This window comes from Pseudorasbora parva, chromosome 3 (assembly GCF_024679245.1).
Source record: "Pseudorasbora parva isolate DD20220531a chromosome 3, ASM2467924v1, whole genome shotgun sequence".
NCBI lineage: Eukaryota > Metazoa > Chordata > Actinopteri > Cypriniformes > Gobionidae > Pseudorasbora > Pseudorasbora parva.
The window spans coordinates 43,078,972-43,095,716 of record NC_090174.1 but is presented as its reverse complement, the minus strand read 5'-3'; the positions used below and the strand labels follow the sequence as shown (position 1 = coordinate 43,095,716).

The 16,745-nt window shown below is 43.7% G+C and overlaps 2 protein-coding genes across 4 annotated transcripts; both read right to left on the bottom strand.

Moving 5' to 3' along the window:
• Nucleotides 1-387: 387 nt before the first annotated feature.
• ccdc125 (coiled-coil domain containing 125) lies at nucleotides 388-10,949 on the bottom strand. Of its 2 annotated transcripts, none has more exons than XM_067438988.1 (12): nucleotides 10,837-10,949; nucleotides 10,272-10,566; nucleotides 3,907-3,965; nucleotides 3,646-3,732; nucleotides 3,474-3,551; nucleotides 3,286-3,371; nucleotides 2,346-2,428; nucleotides 2,156-2,268; nucleotides 1,966-2,073; nucleotides 1,724-1,877; nucleotides 1,068-1,180; nucleotides 388-704 (listed from the first exon to the last, which is right to left on the bottom strand). In XM_067438988.1, exons 2-12 carry the CDS (start codon nucleotides 10,555-10,557, stop codon nucleotides 399-401), a joined length of 1,473 nt encoding a protein of 490 aa, XP_067295089.1. In that variant the 5' UTR covers nucleotides 10,558-10,566; nucleotides 10,837-10,949; the 3' UTR covers nucleotides 388-398. The 2 variants fall into 2 exon arrangements, with proteins under 2 accessions (XP_067295089.1, XP_067295090.1); XM_067438989.1 differs by having other exon boundaries at nucleotides 10,272-10,551; nucleotides 10,837-10,919.
• A 462-nt stretch (nucleotides 10,950-11,411) lies between these two features.
• rad17 (RAD17 checkpoint clamp loader component) lies at nucleotides 11,412-16,740 on the bottom strand. 2 transcript variants are annotated; one of them, XM_067440195.1, is made up of 17 exons: nucleotides 16,608-16,740; nucleotides 16,111-16,191; nucleotides 15,686-15,934; nucleotides 15,358-15,435; nucleotides 14,865-15,027; nucleotides 14,531-14,667; nucleotides 14,259-14,311; nucleotides 14,041-14,163; nucleotides 13,813-13,882; nucleotides 13,589-13,700; nucleotides 13,314-13,505; nucleotides 13,099-13,184; nucleotides 12,858-13,004; nucleotides 12,581-12,727; nucleotides 12,360-12,480; nucleotides 12,129-12,186; nucleotides 11,412-12,047 (listed from the first exon to the last, which is right to left on the bottom strand). In XM_067440195.1, the coding sequence occupies exons 2-17, from the start codon at nucleotides 16,150-16,152 to the stop codon at nucleotides 11,789-11,791; spliced, it is 2,037 nt and encodes a 678-aa protein (XP_067296296.1). In that variant the 5' UTR covers nucleotides 16,153-16,191; nucleotides 16,608-16,740; the 3' UTR covers nucleotides 11,412-11,788. The 2 variants fall into 2 exon arrangements, with proteins under 2 accessions (XP_067296296.1, XP_067296297.1); XM_067440196.1 differs by having other exon boundaries at nucleotides 16,111-16,196; nucleotides 16,608-16,730.
• Between the last annotated feature and the right edge of the window lie 5 nt (nucleotides 16,741-16,745).

Below are 16,745 nucleotides of genomic sequence, written 5' to 3'. Positions count from 1 at the left end.
ACAGAGATAGAATGTAAATATATTATTTTACTTGTGGAAAAATATTGTTGAAGTGTTTTATTTTTTTATTTTGTGAATAAATGTATACACAGGCACTTTTTTCTACAAACACTAACTGCAAGCATAAGATGTTGGATCAAAGGTAGGCTCATGAGAAGCATGCATTCATTTTTTTAATAAAAATGTTTTTTTTATTATTATTATTTTTTGCTCTGACGATAGTTTTTTTTGTTTTGGCTTTTGATACATAGAGTTTATGATCCATTTAAAATGATGTGCATTATGGATAGATCGTATCTTTTTATTGTGAGATTGTGTTTAGAATTGTGGGTATTTTTTGTTTTGCTATCCCAGGTTATTATATGTAAAAAACACAACATGAAACCGTTCTCATTCTTTTAATCATCTTTATTGTCAGGTTTAGTTTCTCTCATTTCAGTTGATTTGGAGGTCTGCTCATTGTCAGCTGTAGGGCAGTCAGAGGCGGTGAGATGTTGTGATCCATAGCTGTCAACAGAGCATCTACAGTCTCCTCTGCTCCATTCAATCTCCTCAGAATCCTCCATTTTGGTTTTACTGTCTTTGTGTGAGAGTTGCAGCTCGTCTAGCTGCATCTGGAGACGTTTTTCTAAGTCTTCAGTGTTTCGTGCCAACATGTAGCTCACCTTCCTCTGATGTGCCAAGGCCTCCTCTTTGTCATTTAACTGAAGAGGGAAGACAATCAAAAACTCAATGCCATGTGAGGCAATATATATATATATATATATATATATATATATATATATATATATATATATAGAGAGAGAGAGAGAGAGAGAGAGAGAGAGAGAGAGAGAGAGAGAGAGAGAGAGAGAGAGAGAGAGAGAGAGAGAGAGAGAGAGAGAGAGAAGAGAGAAGAGAGAAGAGAGAAGAGAGAAGAGAGAAGAGAGAAGAGAAAATAGAGAAGAGAGAAGAGAGAGAGAGAGAGAGAGAGAGAGAGAGAGAGAGAGAGAGAGAGAGAGAGAGAGAGAGAGAGAGAGAGAGAGAGAGAGAGAGAGAGAATATATATACTGTACATGTATACTGACCAGATCAAGCAGCATATGCAGTGTTTCATTTGAACTGGCTGTTATCTTTTCTTCGCTTGTTGTGGGTAGAATTTTTTTCAGTCTTTCACCTACACTGAGAGACACCTGCTTCACTTAAAAAAATAATAATAATAATAATTACTGGAAATCAGTTGTGTCCTACTGTAAAATTACAGCATTGTGCCACATGACACTGCAGTAATGATCCCTAGAATTTTTTTTTCTTCTGACAGAGTTATTTTCATTAACTAAAACTATATTTATTTTATAAATTATTTTTTATTTTTTTAAATAAAGAAAAGAAAAATGAAACATGGAATAAATAATAATTAAAAGAATAGAAATATTTAATAAAAATAAACACAAAAAAATACTAAAATGTAACTACAATGAAAATGGAAATATGTAGAAAAAAAAGCTAATTCAAAATATTACTAAAACCTACAAAAGTATATAAATAATACTAAAAAACACAGGGTCCTGGCTTTTTAGAGCCCGATTTACAATAGCATTGTTTAAAGGTTTTATAGTTGATTTGACATTTTACTGAAACTAAATCTTAGTTAAGACTCCTGTGGACATTTAAATGAACGTTAAATATGTTACATTGCATGATTTTCCTCAAGTTCTGGCCAAAAAACTGAGTAGCCCTTTACCCTTCTCATGCCTTTGGTAATGCGGCTGGTGTCTGTCGGTCTCAGCCTGTCGGAGCACATTCTCACCAACTCTCCTAAGCTGTTGTTCAAAGGCGATACGGAAAGCATCCATCATGACGTAAGCCTCGTCCTTCCTCTTCTGCTGCTGCTCCAGCTAATGCAGACAAATAAGAGGGGTTTGAATAAGAGGGTTAATTTACAAGATAATGGAACAGAAGTATTGACAAATACAAGAAGAGCACCTCTTGCTTGAGCTGGAGAACCTGTTTGCGACTTGCAGCAGCACTTCTAGCACAAGAGCATGGCTCACCCCCACTAGAGTTACACTGGCATGCCCCATACACCGCCAACTTAACAACAAGATAAGAGGACAAAGAGCTGTTTACTACAGAAGACAGCTATTTAACACAGACTGCAATTCACCAACATTACCTCCAGAGCTGAACAGTCTGTTCTCAGGCTGCAGGAAGGCTGGGTCCTCTGGAAGTCCCTTCTTTCCTTAGTACTAAGCATGGACAGGAGCTCCAGACATTTCTGGCTCAGAGCTAAGATACAAAACACATAAATATGCACTGGGAAAAAACGGTCATCAAAGAAAAGTATGAAATATGATATGACTTACATGCATTCTCTGTCCTTTGCTCCTGATGATCTTTCATTCTCTGCTCTAGTGCTTTCTTTAGGGCTTCATTTTCTGCCAACACCCTGACATTTACATGAACCAGTGAGATGTGGGCATTTTTTTAGTTCCTTAATGTATATACAAATCGTATTGCATACATTATTAAAAAGGAATCAAGTTTTTGATGAAAATAAAGTTGCAGATTGCATTTCACATTGACTATAGTCACAATGAAATAAGTGTTGCCAAGTCTTTTCTTCTGTATTGTGACTTGATTATTGAAAAAGAAAAAATGTAGAATGGGGATTTGGTTCTATCTATTAGTTGTTAATTGGATTTTGATGTGCCCTCAAAAGTACCCATCAAGCAATAGCTGTCATTTCAAACCCGATTTAGTGAGGCTATGAGTAACCCACTTCTAGCCAAAATAACCTTGAATTTGGTTACATGTTGTTTTTGCCAAAATAACTTGCGAGATGTATGATATTCAATGATGGAAACAAATTCAACAGTGATTACAAGATGTTTGGTTTCATTTCTTTGACGTGTTCATGTTCTAGATGACTATTCTATTCTAGAGCTATTGTTAGACGTTTATTAAATTTTCACCTAAATTTTGCTTTGTTTTTGCCTAGACATCAGGGCTGTGTTTGGACTGCTATAAGTCTTTCAAACTGTAAAATTGCTTGCTGGGTATAGAGTCAGATGGACAGGACACTTACTTACACTTGCAGGGGTTTAAGTGCACTAAATATTTTGGGGAAGTTCTGCATGTCATTAAAAAAAGAAGTCAGAAGGCCCAGTTAGGACATTTTGATGAAACATTAAAAGGTCAAAGAAACAAAGCATGTGCATGGATGAATTGTTCATAACATCTATAACTTGCATTTACAAAATAGAGGGAATTTTCTTTTCATTATGACTTTTTGCATGGGTATACCTCTCATACTTTAAACTCCATGAGTTTTCCACATTCTTGAACTTCACCTGGTTGAAGGTGATCTCCCATTGCAGTGCATTAACCTCCTGGGTAGAGATAATTTTACAGGAATGAGACCCTTCAGGAATATGCTTGAATTAAAAAAAATACTTTAAAAAAAAGATGTAGTTGTTGTATGAGTAGGATACCTTTTCTAGGGTCTTGGTCCTCTCTTCACTCTTCTGAAGCAATATTTTAGTATGACAAGTTGCTTTGTCCAAGATTGCCTTCAAGGACAAAATATAGCACACTTCCTAAATGACTTAGACTAATAAATTAAACTTTAAGTAAATAATTATATTAACTCATATTTTTAAGTACCTGGCCTTGCAAGATCCTAAGAGCCTCGTGTTTTCCCTCTAGGTGGCGATGAGTGACCTCCAGTTCAGTGCGTAACAGCTCCACTTCCTGATATTGTGAGATTTGCATACACCTGAGATATGTTCATACGTACACATACTTTTTTTTTCTTTACTTCTTTAAAAAACGTATTAAGGTGCCGCTTTTCTGTAACTCTACTGTGAGGGACAAGGCAAATAATTTTGTTTGTTGTTTTATTGCATTCATTAGTGCGATGTTTACCTCTGTTACCTCCTGTAGTCTTCTCTGCAGCTCTTCACTTGTGTCCTCAGAAGAGCTTTCTACAACAGAATGCAGTTACATTTAGAAAATAAGATACTTTTCTCTTTTTTTTGCTTGCCTGGACATGGTTTTCTAGGATTGCCAACACATCATATCCTGGTAGTAGTGTGGTTCCCTTTCGAGAGAGGTTCCTCGTATTACGTATGGGAAAAACTCCTTTTCTCGAGAATATGAAGCAAAACTTTAATAAAGGTATCCATGTAAAGCGCAGTGCCGCTGAACGGCCATAACTCAGCGCGAGGAGCGCTCTGATTGGCCGGGCCACGGCAACTGCATGAACCTATGGTGAGGCGGCTGAGAGGAACGAGCCAATGGGGGGCGTTCCAGAAGCCCGCCGAAAAAAGGTGCTTATATTTGCATACAGGAGGCTATATAAAGCCCTGATTTCGCCATAGGTGTCAGATTTTATCTCCTTCAGCGATACCTTCGCTGACCTCCGGAAGAAGCAACCGCCGTCGAAAAGGCACCAGCGGAACCTGCAGCTGAGGACGACGGACTCCCTCTCCGCCTTCTCTGCCGTTCCAGCAACGCCATCCGGCGATCGTATCCTTTTATACTCTCTTCTCCTAAAAGAGCGCGGGGCGTTGTTTCAAATGCCTCGCATTTCCTGCGGCTCTTGCAGAGCTCCTCTCCTTGGCGGCGACCGTCACGTCATCTGCGTGGCATGCCTTGGACGGGACCACGCGCAGCTCGCACTCTCTCAGGGCGGCTGCCCCGAGTGCGATGAGATGGCGCTGCAGACCCTTCGGGCTCGCCTCGCCACCTTCGACCAGGTCCCTCCTCCTGCCGCTGGGCCGCGCCGCAAGAAACGCCGCGACCAGAGGCTGCCGGAACGGTCTGGCGACTGCACGCCGGATGACTCCCCGCGTGCCTCGCCATCGCCGGTCACCTTCACCCAGGAGGAACAGCGTCCCTCTCATGCAGCGGCCTGTTCGGTTTCCTTCGGTGGCCCGCCGCCAGAGGATGATGAGGACAGCCTCTCCACAGCCGCTTCTGGTAGCGAGTGGTCAACTTCTGTCTCGGAGCCCCCCGCTTCGACGCAGACCGCCACGAGCGCCAAAACTAACGTCGACGCGGAACTCATCCGCGTGCTCTCCAGGGCCGTGGAAGACCTCGGGCTCGAGTGGTCCCAGCCCGATGAGCCAACACGCAGCAGACTGGACGAGTGGTTCCTGGAAAGCCGCCGCCTCTCTTCTCCTCAGAAGCCCGCGCCTTTCTTCCCTGAGGTACACGACGAGCTTACGAAGTCGTGGAAGTCGCCCTACTCTGCTCGCGCCAGATCCGCTTTTTCCCCAGCGCTCTCCGTTGTCGACGGCGCTAAGGAAAAAGGCTATGAGTCTCTTCCACCCCTCGAGGAGGCTGTCGCCGCGCACCTCTGCCCGCCCTCCTCCTCCAGAGGATGGCAGTCCAGGGCTCAGCACCCGTCCAAGCCCTGCCGCACCACTTCTGCTCTCGCTGGCCGGGCATATGCCTCCGCTGGCCAGGCTTCCGCGGCCCTTCACACCATGGCTATCCTTCAGGTGTTCCAGGCCAGACTTCTCCGCTCCTTGGATGAGTCTGTCCCCGACTCCGATGTTTTGAAGGACCTCCGCAGCGCGACGGACTTGGCCCTTCGCGCCACTAAAGCCACTGCACAAGCCATCGGGAAAAATATGGCTAACCTGACGGTCTTAGAGAGGCACCTTTGGCTGAATTTGACCGAGATGAAGGACGCGGACAAAGCCTCCTTTTTGGACGCCCCCATCTCCACTACCGGTCTCTTCGGCCCGTCAGTCGTGGGTTTCGCGGAGCGCTTCACCGAAGCGCAGAAGGCTTCACAGGCTATGAGGCATTTCCTGCCTAAGCGCTCCAGCTCGTCTTCAGACCAGAGACGCTCTCGAGGTAGACCCCCGCCTTCTCAACCCGCTAAGCCGGCAGAGCCACCTTCCCGGCCTCGCTCCTCTTCTGGACCGCGCCAACGTTCCCGCTCCGCGAACCGCAGCAGTCGGCCTGAACGCCGGGGACCTCGACCCAGGATTGTGTTGAACCCCGAGCCTCCGAAGCCGTCCTAGCCGCAGGGATAAAAAGGAGATGGTCAGGTCTCGCCTCGGCCGGACCCCCATCTCTCCCTCCCGGTCTCCCAGTTCCCCGCACCCAGGTGACTGCCGACCTCAGTTTAGCAGCCAACGAGCCCGTTGTCAAACGCACTCGCCTGCACACAAACGCCGTTATCACGGCGACCCAAATAAATCTCAAAAAGAGCTTTTTCTCTGTAGTAAATGTGCCCACACATCAGTCTGCACTCCTACACTCATTCACCCCTCCCACCCATGCTATAAATGTCCCGGCGCCCACTCCACAGTGCACGCCGCCACACATAAGCACTACCCCCTCTATGTCTCAAGCACAAAATGGCAGCGCTACCGAGTTCCCTCTAGTAGGCGACCCTTATCCGCGCCGGCTCCAGCCGCTATCGTGTCGGGCTCAGGCCTGGCAAGCCATGCCCGGGGTATCAAATTGGGTTATGAACATAGTAAAAAGGGGCTACTCGCTACAGTTCGTTCGCAGGCCCCCGCGCTTTCGCGCCGTGGTCGAGACCTCGGTGAGAAGCAGCGTCAGTCACGTGCTTCGCACCGAGATTTTGAAACTGGTAAAGAAGGGAGCGGTGGAGCCCGTTCCCCCTTCCAAAAGCGAGTCGGGCTTCTACAGCCGATACTTTCTCGTTCCGAAGAAGGACGGAGAGCTCAGGCCCATCCTAGATCTAAGGCATTTGAACAAAGCTCTAATGACTCGCTCGTTCAAAATGCTAACGGTGAAACAGATCCTCGCGCACATTCGCCCTGGGGACTGGTTTTTCACGATAGATCTGAAAGATGCGTACTTTCATGTGCAGGTAGCCCCCCACCACAGGCCATTCTTGAGATTCGCCTTCGAGGGGCAGGCTTATCAGTACACGGTCCTGCCATTCGGCTTATCCCTGGCGCCCCGCACGTTTACGAAATGTATGGACGCGGCATTAGCCCCGCTCAGGCTGAAAGGGATGCGGGTGCTCAACTACCTCGACGACTGGCTAGTGATAGCCCAGTCTCGAGCAGAACTACTAACACACAGATCCTGGCTCCTCAACCATTTAGACTGTTTGGGTCTCAGGATCAATATCGCCAAGAGCTCGATGTCACCCACTCAAAAGATATCTTTTCTGGGCTTTGTTCTAGACTCGAGACTCATGAACGCGCGGCTGACGTCACAGCGCGCGCTATCCGTCCAGAACATGGCGACTTCATTCAAAGCCGGAACTCGCGTTCCCCTGAAACACTTTCAGAGAATGCTCGGCCTTATGGCCTCGGCATCGTCAGTGCTCAGGCTGGGACTGCTACACATGCGTCCCCTCCAGCGTTGGCTACGCGCCCGTGTCCCTCCTTATGCATGGAAATGGGGCCGTTTTCCCGTCAAAGTGAGCCACAGCGTTGTCAAAACTTTGGCTCCTTGGACGAGGACAGAGTGGTATCGGAGGGGCGTGCTTATGGGCACAGTCACGAAGTTGAAAGTGGTCTCGACAGATGCCTCCACTCGGGGGTGGGGAGCCCTACACGAGGGCAAGCCGGTCTCTGGCCTGTGGGCGGAAACAGAGAAGCGGCTGCACATAAACTGTCTAGAGATGAAAGCGGTCGCCTTATCGCTGAGAGCTTTCCTTCCACATATAAAGAACCACCACGTCTTGGTTCGTTCAGACAACATGTCGGTGGTAGCGTACATAAACCGCCAGGGTGGCCTGAGATCATATTCCCTTCACCGCATGGCGAAGCATCTCCTTTTATGGGCAGAGCACAACCTGAGCTCCCTGAGGGCGGCTCACGTGCCAGGTATTCTGAATGTGGGTCCGGATATGTTATCCAGGAGAACCATTCCCCCAGGGGAATGGTCTCTTCACCCGCAAACGGTTCTCTTAATTTGGAACACCTTCGGCAGAGCGAAAGTGGATCTCTTCGCCTCAGAAGACAACACTCACTGCCCAATATTTTTCTCCAAACGCAGGGATGCCCTGGCCCATGTCTGGCCCAGTCTCCCGCTGTATGCTTTCCCCCCGATCGCGATGCTACCACAAACCATCAAGAAAATCAGGGAGACAGCATCCGCGGTGCTTTTAATAGCCCCGCTCTGGAGGAACCGAACGTGGTTCTCCGATCTGATCCAGCTGTCAGACACAGCCCCATGGCCCATTCCGCTGAGGAAAGACCTCCTCACGCAGGCGAAGGGGGGGATCTGGCATCCCAGTCCCGAACTATGGGCCCTCCACGTATGGCCCATCAACTGGTATCGGGAAACCTCTCTGACAGAGTTATGAACACCATAGCGGAAGCTAGAGCCCCCTCGACGAGGCGGCTCTATACTCTGAAGTGGTCAGTGTTTTCTAACTGGTGTGCCGTCCGAAATATCGACGCACGCTCATGCGAGATAACAGAAGTGCTCGCTTTTCTCCAAGAGCTACTGGACGCGGGTCGTTCCCCCTCCACGCTCAAAGTTTATGTCGCCGCCATAGCAGCTAACCACGCTCAGGTCGCGGGACATTCACTAGGGAAAAGTGAGCTCATTGTACGTTTTCTTAAAGGGGCCAGGAGATTGAACCCCCCTCGCCCCCCTTCGGTCCCTATTTGGGACCTCGCGGTGGTTCTAGACGCTATGAAGGGTCCCCCCTTCGAGCCTCTCCAGACCGCGACCATAAAGCTTTTATCATTCAAAACTGCGTTTCTGCTGGCTCTGGCCTCGGTTAAACGTGTGAGTGACTTACACGCACTCTCAGTGAGTCCGTCCTGTCTCGAGTTCGGGCCCAACAACTCCAAAGTTGTTCTTAAACCGAGACATGGTTTTATACCCAAAGTGCTTTCTACCCCTTTTAGAGCACAGGTTATTACTCTGCTTCCTTTACCCGTATCTCAGGGTGAACAGGACGCGAATCTGCTCTGCCCGGTCAGAGCTCTGAGACTGTATCTGGAGCGCTCCTCCCCCTTCAGGCAGTCGGACCAGCTGTTTGTCTGCTTCGGCGGCCGCACTAAAGGTTGTGCTGTCACGAAGCAAAGACTCTCACACTGGATAGTGGACGCTATCTCGCTGGCATATGAGTCTAAAAACCTGACTTGCCCTATAGGCGTTAAAGCCCACTCCACTAGAGGCATGGCCTCATCTTGGGCTTGGTCGTGTGGCATTTCTTTGGAAGATATCTGTGCGGCGGCAGGCTGGGCCTCTCCGTCCACTTTTATCAGATTCTATAAATTGGAGGTTCCAGCTCTACAAGCAGGGCTTCTCTCCATTTAGGCTCTATCTTGACCCTGGTAAACAGATTGCCTTTAGTTTTGGCCTGTACACTTCAGTCCTTAAGCACTTTCATTTATCATAAGATCCGACTATGTCCGATCAGCCGTTCAAATGAACCGACTCTGTCCGATCAGCCGTTCAAATGAACCGACTCTTCCGGTTCTTCATCCCCCCTTATAGCCGCCTCTTCGGTGTCTCGGGGGTTATTTACATGTGCTTGGGTATACTGGGTCAGTCAGCACACACGGCGCTTTACATTGTGTTCCCATACGTAATACGAGGAACCTCTCTCGAAAGGGAACGTACTCGGTTACTTTCGTAACCTCGGTTCCCTGAGAGAGAGGAACGAGTATTACGTTCCGTGCCGTGTTTATGCTCTCAGGTATCGCTTCAGTCGATCTAAAAACCTGACACCTATGGCGAAATCAGGGCTTTATATAGCCTCCTGTATGCAAATATAAGCACCTTTTTTCGGCGGGCTTCTGGAACGCCCCCCATTGGCTCGTTCCTCTCAGCCGCCTCACCATAGGTTCATGCAGTTGCCGTGGCCCGGCCAATCAGAGCGCTCCTCGCGCTGAGTTATGGCCGTTCAGCGGCACTGCGCTTTACATGGATACCTTTATTAAAGTTTTGCTTCATATTCTCGAGAAAAGGAGTTTTTCCCATACGTAATACTCGTTCCTCTCTCTCAGGGAACCGAGGTTACGAAAGTAACCGAGTACGTTCTCAAACGACTATTGTTGTTGAATATTTGTTTAAGTAAAGAATGGTTCAAGGGAGTACACAAAGTCAACTCCCTGATAAGAAATGGCAGGTGTTAACTTCACCAAACACCACAAATCAACAGAGCATGTACATAACGCCCTACAGTGTTTGGAGTACATTACCGGGAAGTTATCCTATTTAAAATAGCTTTTAAATATATCAAGTTTGTGGTTTATACAGTATTAATCTGCTCTGTGTCCATTAAAGAACCAAATAGGTCTGACAGATTTAAATGACTTAAAACTAACCCGACTGTCTTTTCTCCCGCTGTGCAACTCGTTCAGCTTCCAGTTCTTCCCTAAAAACAGCATACATAGCTCTGCATGATGTCCAAGAGAAGGGTCCATTACTTCTCTCGCTGCCCCCTTTGATTGGCCGTGACTGGGACAAGAAGTCCAGAAACCTCCCCCTGCTCATGATTTGTGGGAAATGTTCATGATGTCCTCTGGATCTGGCCCCCATGCCATCACCCAGATCCCCCTCTGTCATGTCATCTTCCGTGAGGCATTGAGGACATGAACCCTCACCCTGCATCACAACAAACTATTGAAAAATGAGAAGAGTGAGCGCACTAGACAGTGATATACAAAAAAAGTATATCAAGCATGTTGACTACGTATATTTAAATGCATTAAAGGTGAAATCTATTTGAATAATGTGCGATAGTCAAAACAGCAGACATGGAAATGTTAAATCGAGCTCTGAACTTACTGCGTATGGTTAATGTAGCCTACGGTAAAAATAAACACTTAGCGTTCCTTGAGAGTAGAGGTTAGAATAAGTTAATTATTAGAATGCATAACCGTTACAAACCTTTACGAAAACCGTCCGCGAAGAGATGTTTTTGTATTTCGCAGACAAGAAGGGCAAAATTTCACTTCAGTCTTTCCGTTTACTTTGACCAAGTGAAACTTCTTAAAAGGGGCGTAGCTGACCGACAGGTGATTTATTACAAAAGCATATGAAATGTTAAAGCTCAACAGTCCCAGGGCTGAGACAATAACTATATATATATTGTTTGTAGTATTCTATATTTTTACATGTTATTCATTTTTTTGGTTATCCCACCCCCCCCCCCCCTTTTTGCACTTTGAGATTCTTCGGAATGAAAAGTGCATTATAAATAAAATCTATTATTATATATATAAAAATAACCACATATGTAAATAAATATAACCATATATAAATATATACACTTCCACTATATATATTTATATACAATTAAAAATAAAAATGACATTATTTACATTTATACAAGAATATTTGAAACATAAATAGATAGAACACATACCATTGCCTTCCTGCATCTTTATAGAGCCCAGCTCTACAGTAGCTAATATGGATACATCTATGTATAAACTCAAATAAATAAATAACAAAAACATCCATCAAACTTGCAAACATTGATTTTATTACAGTCACATCCTCTACTGAAGTATAGATTGCCTACTTCTCAGTCCGAGAGCATTGTAAGACCGTGACAACATAAAACTTTAATTATGGCTGTAAATTGTCTCCGTTTTATTTTTTAGAGATATTTTCACTGATATCCTCAGAAACCCTGCTGAAACAATGTACAGAACAGGTACATTTTAGTAAAGTAAGAACATATGAACAATTCTCAACAGCAACATACTGTGTTGAAGCACATAAATATCTACAAATAATTAGCATAATAAAAACAAACAAAAACCTATGATCTAAACGTTCAACAATTGCATCAGGACAGTAAGTGATATTAAATAAGTCCATGACATGTGATCAGTCAATCACTGTCATATTCTTCAATTAAGAGGTCTTCCTCATCCAAAAGGGCTTCAGTGCTTGTGGGCTGGGGCTGGCTGGCAGAAAGTTCTCCGGGAGGATCCTGGCTATTTGGCAAGTTGGACTCAGCTGTGGCATGTTCTGGTGTAGTACCTGGCTCAGTACCTGGTTCAAGGCACTGAGCAGCAGAGGATTCTTCATTTTCGCTGTCAGCATCTAAAACGCCTGGGTCTTTGTCACCAAGTGCTTCAAGTCTCAACCTTTAAATAAAGTCATTTATTCAAAACATTTCTATAATATTTTAGAAATTTTTATATACTTCAAAGTTTTGTTTCTCTCACCTTCCAGGAACCTTCTTTTGAGAAAGATGGCCAACATTCTGGATAAAGGCTATTTGAGCTGATATGACAAAGATTAAAAATATATTAAAATCACTTACAGAACAAAGAAACAAAAACAAAAGCTGAATTAAGTACGAGGAGGAAAAGCCCCACAATTTGAATGCATGTGTAGGAGGCAGGAAATAGCAAACATATTTAACTTTAAAGATTATGGTATGCAGTCTGATTCACCTTGATTTCTCATTGGGTTGGTGAGCTTTGCCAAGTAAGGCACCAGCTCTGTCAGGAGGCTCACAGGGGTAAGGCAGAAATTTAAAAAGAGCGACTGCGCGGTCAGGTAATTCTCCCGATACTATCAGAAAATTAAAAGTTAAAATATATATAATAAATTTAACAATTGTTTAAAAATGCTGAATAATGTAAATGTACCATGAAGTCAAAAAGAAACATACCGACTTATTTATGTGAAGCCAATGTGGTTTATGAAGAGGCCTGAAACCGGTAGTGGACTGGCTGTTGGCTTTTGCTCGAGAAGAGTTTGAGTGCATAAGTCCTCTAGTGGCCACCGATGAGCCGTATGCCAACATAGTTGACCTTGACTGCGAAGAGAGGAACACCAGAACAACTCAAAGTTGTTATAAAAGTCATCAGGGACCAAATCTGCAGAACAACCAGAGTAACATATCCTTATGCGTGTTGTTATGGAAGTCTGACAGCATTTGCACTCACGCTCCACTCTGCTGTCAGGAAGTCAGCATCAGAGAGGTACTCGCTGGCCTGTGCTATATCCTCCACATCTGAAAAGAAGTCAGGGTAGTTCTGATGCAGGTAAAGGTTGAAGAATTCACCTGACATATGAGACCGCTCAATGACAAGCTGAGGAAAATATTATAATAAGAAGATTGTTAGAACATTAAAGCAATTTAAAAAAATATGTTTTAAATAAAATGTAACATGTATTAATATTTACTTCTGGATCAACAAGCAATTTGTCTCTCTGATGAGCAGCTAAATGTGGAGGCAACTTAGGTGCTTGAGAGTCATCATAGCTTTCACCTGAAATCACATCCCATCCATTTGTATAAATATAAATCAATTTGCATGCATTTCATCATATACATTATAACAGTCATCATAATACCATTTCAAAAAGAAGTTTTAAAAAAGGGAGTAAAAAGGACTAACGTTTGCAGTAGAGGATTTTCCCTAAAGCTCTAAAAAGGAATAGTGAAGCATCTTTCCCTCCAATAGCTGGACTTTCATCCTGCATATCTGTCGATTTCGAAGACTTGCTCCTCCCCTTCGCCCTTACAGCAGGTTTTGCTGAAGAGGACTTGCCTTTCTTAGAAGCCCAAAGCCTCCTCTCCAGACAATTGTCTGAAAAATAAACACTATATTTTATCATTCTAATACCATAAAAACATACTTATAAAGGTTTTGTTCAGTGAAGCTTTTCTCACCAGTAAATGAAGAAAACTGCAAACTGTTGATGGCACTGCGAATATCTCCTGAGCTTCCTGAGCAGAGAAGATCTAGAGCAGTTTTATCAGGAACAGAGATCCTACCTGAACTCTGCAAAGACCGTTTAGAGAAAGAAAGTGCTGAGAGAACAACTGGGGATTCTCAGAGACATAAATATCTGCTCAGCAGGCATATATATAGAAAAACAAACCACACAACCTACCTTTCCCACCTCAATGGTCACAATACGGCTGAGGACCTTAATCATACTGGTGGGGGCCACAGGGTTAAAACTGAAAGAGATAAATAATTCACTAAACAGACCCCAGGACAAGACACTATTGCTTATTTGATATTTGAAGTCTTATTGAAGGTTCAGAGTAAATACTGAGGATCTGATGACCTCAGGTTTGAATACTTTATGAAAAAATGTAATTGGTTGAATTCATACCTAATGTTGTGAATTTCAAGTTCATGCATAACATCCTTAAAGAGAAGTCTGGAGATCTTGTCCCCGCTGAGGCTATCGGACACAATCAGGACCAGAGGACACCGGCCAGTTTTAATAAATTGCCTGAAAGAGCAAGCAAAAAGCAAGGAAAATTGCATACAAGACACCAGTGACATCTTGCCATTCAAAATAATTTAAAATATAGTGTTAGTGCCCACCTGAGTATATCGTGCAAGCACCCTGGTTGCCTATAGAACTGGTTTGGAAATTCCTAAAAAAAATAAAAAAAAGAACCAATGAGAAATTGTCATTCAGCCTCTAAATTCTTTTTTTGCTAATTTTATCATTCTTGTGAAAGTAAAATGTGTTGTTTTTACTTGCTAAGTGCTTTCTATTTTCTAAAATGTGTTTTAACTTCATGCTTTCTATTTTCTAAAATTGTGCACAAACAAACAAAGCTATATATTCAACATCAACATTTGTGCATCACCTCTATAAGAATTATTTTCCTGTCTTCAGTGAGTTTCTCTCCGCTCATTTGTAGACGGTTGTATTTGTTGGCTCTTAGCAGGAACTCTTGGAATAACCCTGTTTGTGAGCTGCCATGGAAACGGTTAAACCTTGAATCTGTTGGAATAAAAAGGTCATGTAAACAAGCTAGTAAAAACATTTCTTAAAATACAGAGAGCGAGATATAATATCTATACAAGATACTGGTATTTGTTAAAAATAGGGTTGCTGAATAATTTCAATTTACTAGACATGATGCATGGTTTCACTTCATGTAAACTAGCCACTACTAGTAAGAAGAAAAGACTCCTTACCTGGATCAAAGCTTAGTGTGAACAAATCCTCCATTTTGTACTGAGAGGTGGTGGAGGGATTTGACCATTCTTGGATCTGAAAACCCAAATCCTTGGCAAGTACTCGAATAGTAGCCGTCTTCCCACATCCTGAGGGGCCAGTGAGCAACAGAATGGCGCCACCCTGTGGAGACATAACCAAAAATACAACATAAAAACCCCAACATTGAAATATATCCAGGGGCCTATTGCACAAAACTAGGATAAGTGATTAAGCAGGTATATCTTGGTGAGCCTGGCTCAATTTATCCGCTAATATAGAGTTATCTTTCGTTATTGTTTTTGATGCGACTTTGCCTTTAGGGTACGTTTACACAACAGCGGTGTACTAAATTTTGCATACAGATGACAAGATCACCAAGATATCCCCGCTTAATCTCTTATCCTAGTTTGGTGCAATAGGCCCCAGATGATTAAAACATACGTCACACAACATACATCATACTTGTCAGACCTTTTTTGATTTGTCCAAATTAACTCTCAACCAGCTTTCAACTTCTTCGACTTTCTTTTTGTGGACTGCCAATTCGGCCTATCAGAGAGAAAGAAGCATTTTAATTTTAATGCTTGAAGATGAGGTAGAAGTAGCAGATCAACATGCATCTTTAAAAATCAAATATGCTGCAGTTTAATCTGGAAACACACCTGAACTAGTTATATTAAGTTTACCTTTACTTCAAACACACAGTTAGGTGTTTTAGAACGGAGTTGGAACTAAACAGCAGAAAGGCAGATTTCCAAAAGCTGTACTGAGCAAACCCTGAGATGCACAAATTCTTTACCTGTGATTGGGGTGCATACAGATCCACCCAGGGCTCATCCTGATCTGGTTTATATGCTTCACTTGACACACTGATCTGGTTGTTGGACACATGAGGATCTGCTTTTCTCTTCCGTGTTTTTTTCTCTGTTTGGTCCCCAGTTGATGGCCACTTGGTAGTTTTGCTTTCCCCTGAAAGTGGTCCCTTTTTCAGTGTCCTATTCACTCCTCCGAAAAGTTCACCAAATGATGGTTCAACCCAGTTGTTTATCTTAACAGGAAATAATAGCAGAATACATATAATACACACAATATCAGTAGATTTAGAGCATCTACATCAATTATTGGTGTGCAGATTCAAAGCAGAAGAACACATGATAGAGAAACATTCTGCGTTTTGGGATATTAAGAACCAAGATATCGAGTAGTTTCATAGACATCACATACTTTTCCAGAGGAGTGCTTTCCTCCCAGAGACAGCTTTGACATTATCAACTCTGACGTCCCATTCAGTTATTCCATGCAAAACTGCGCTGGGATGAAAACAAATAATTCACATAAAATATAAAACTGCAAATTGATGTGATTTACCTCTGTGGGGTTAACTGAGAGAATGACCGTCGTAAATGTTTACTTTCATCTATGTATAAACTCAGGTGGAGCAAAGAGAAAACACTATTCAAATAGACAAATTGCTTCATGCTACCTGTGTAAGCTTTATTATCAAACATGTTGATAGTGAGACAATCTCATACTACTCAACGAATATTTAATAAAAGCTTTTTGGACATTTTGGCTACATTTACTAGTCAAGTTCAGAAAGTTCACTTCTAACCGTTAAGTTAGCTTTCCATTACGAATGCTAGCAGTCATTGTCAAGTTGTCGGGCCAAATCAACAGAATCGAAGCTAAAACACTGTTTAGGCAGTAAAGTTCAAACTCACCCTGGTCATTTCTACATAGGCGTTTTTGTAGAATAACAATGCCGACTATTTGCTGTTGCAAGTAACAAGTAACATCGCGCTAACTATCCCTTTAAAGCTGTGGCGAACCGCCCCTCCGCTGGCGCATGTTGACTACGT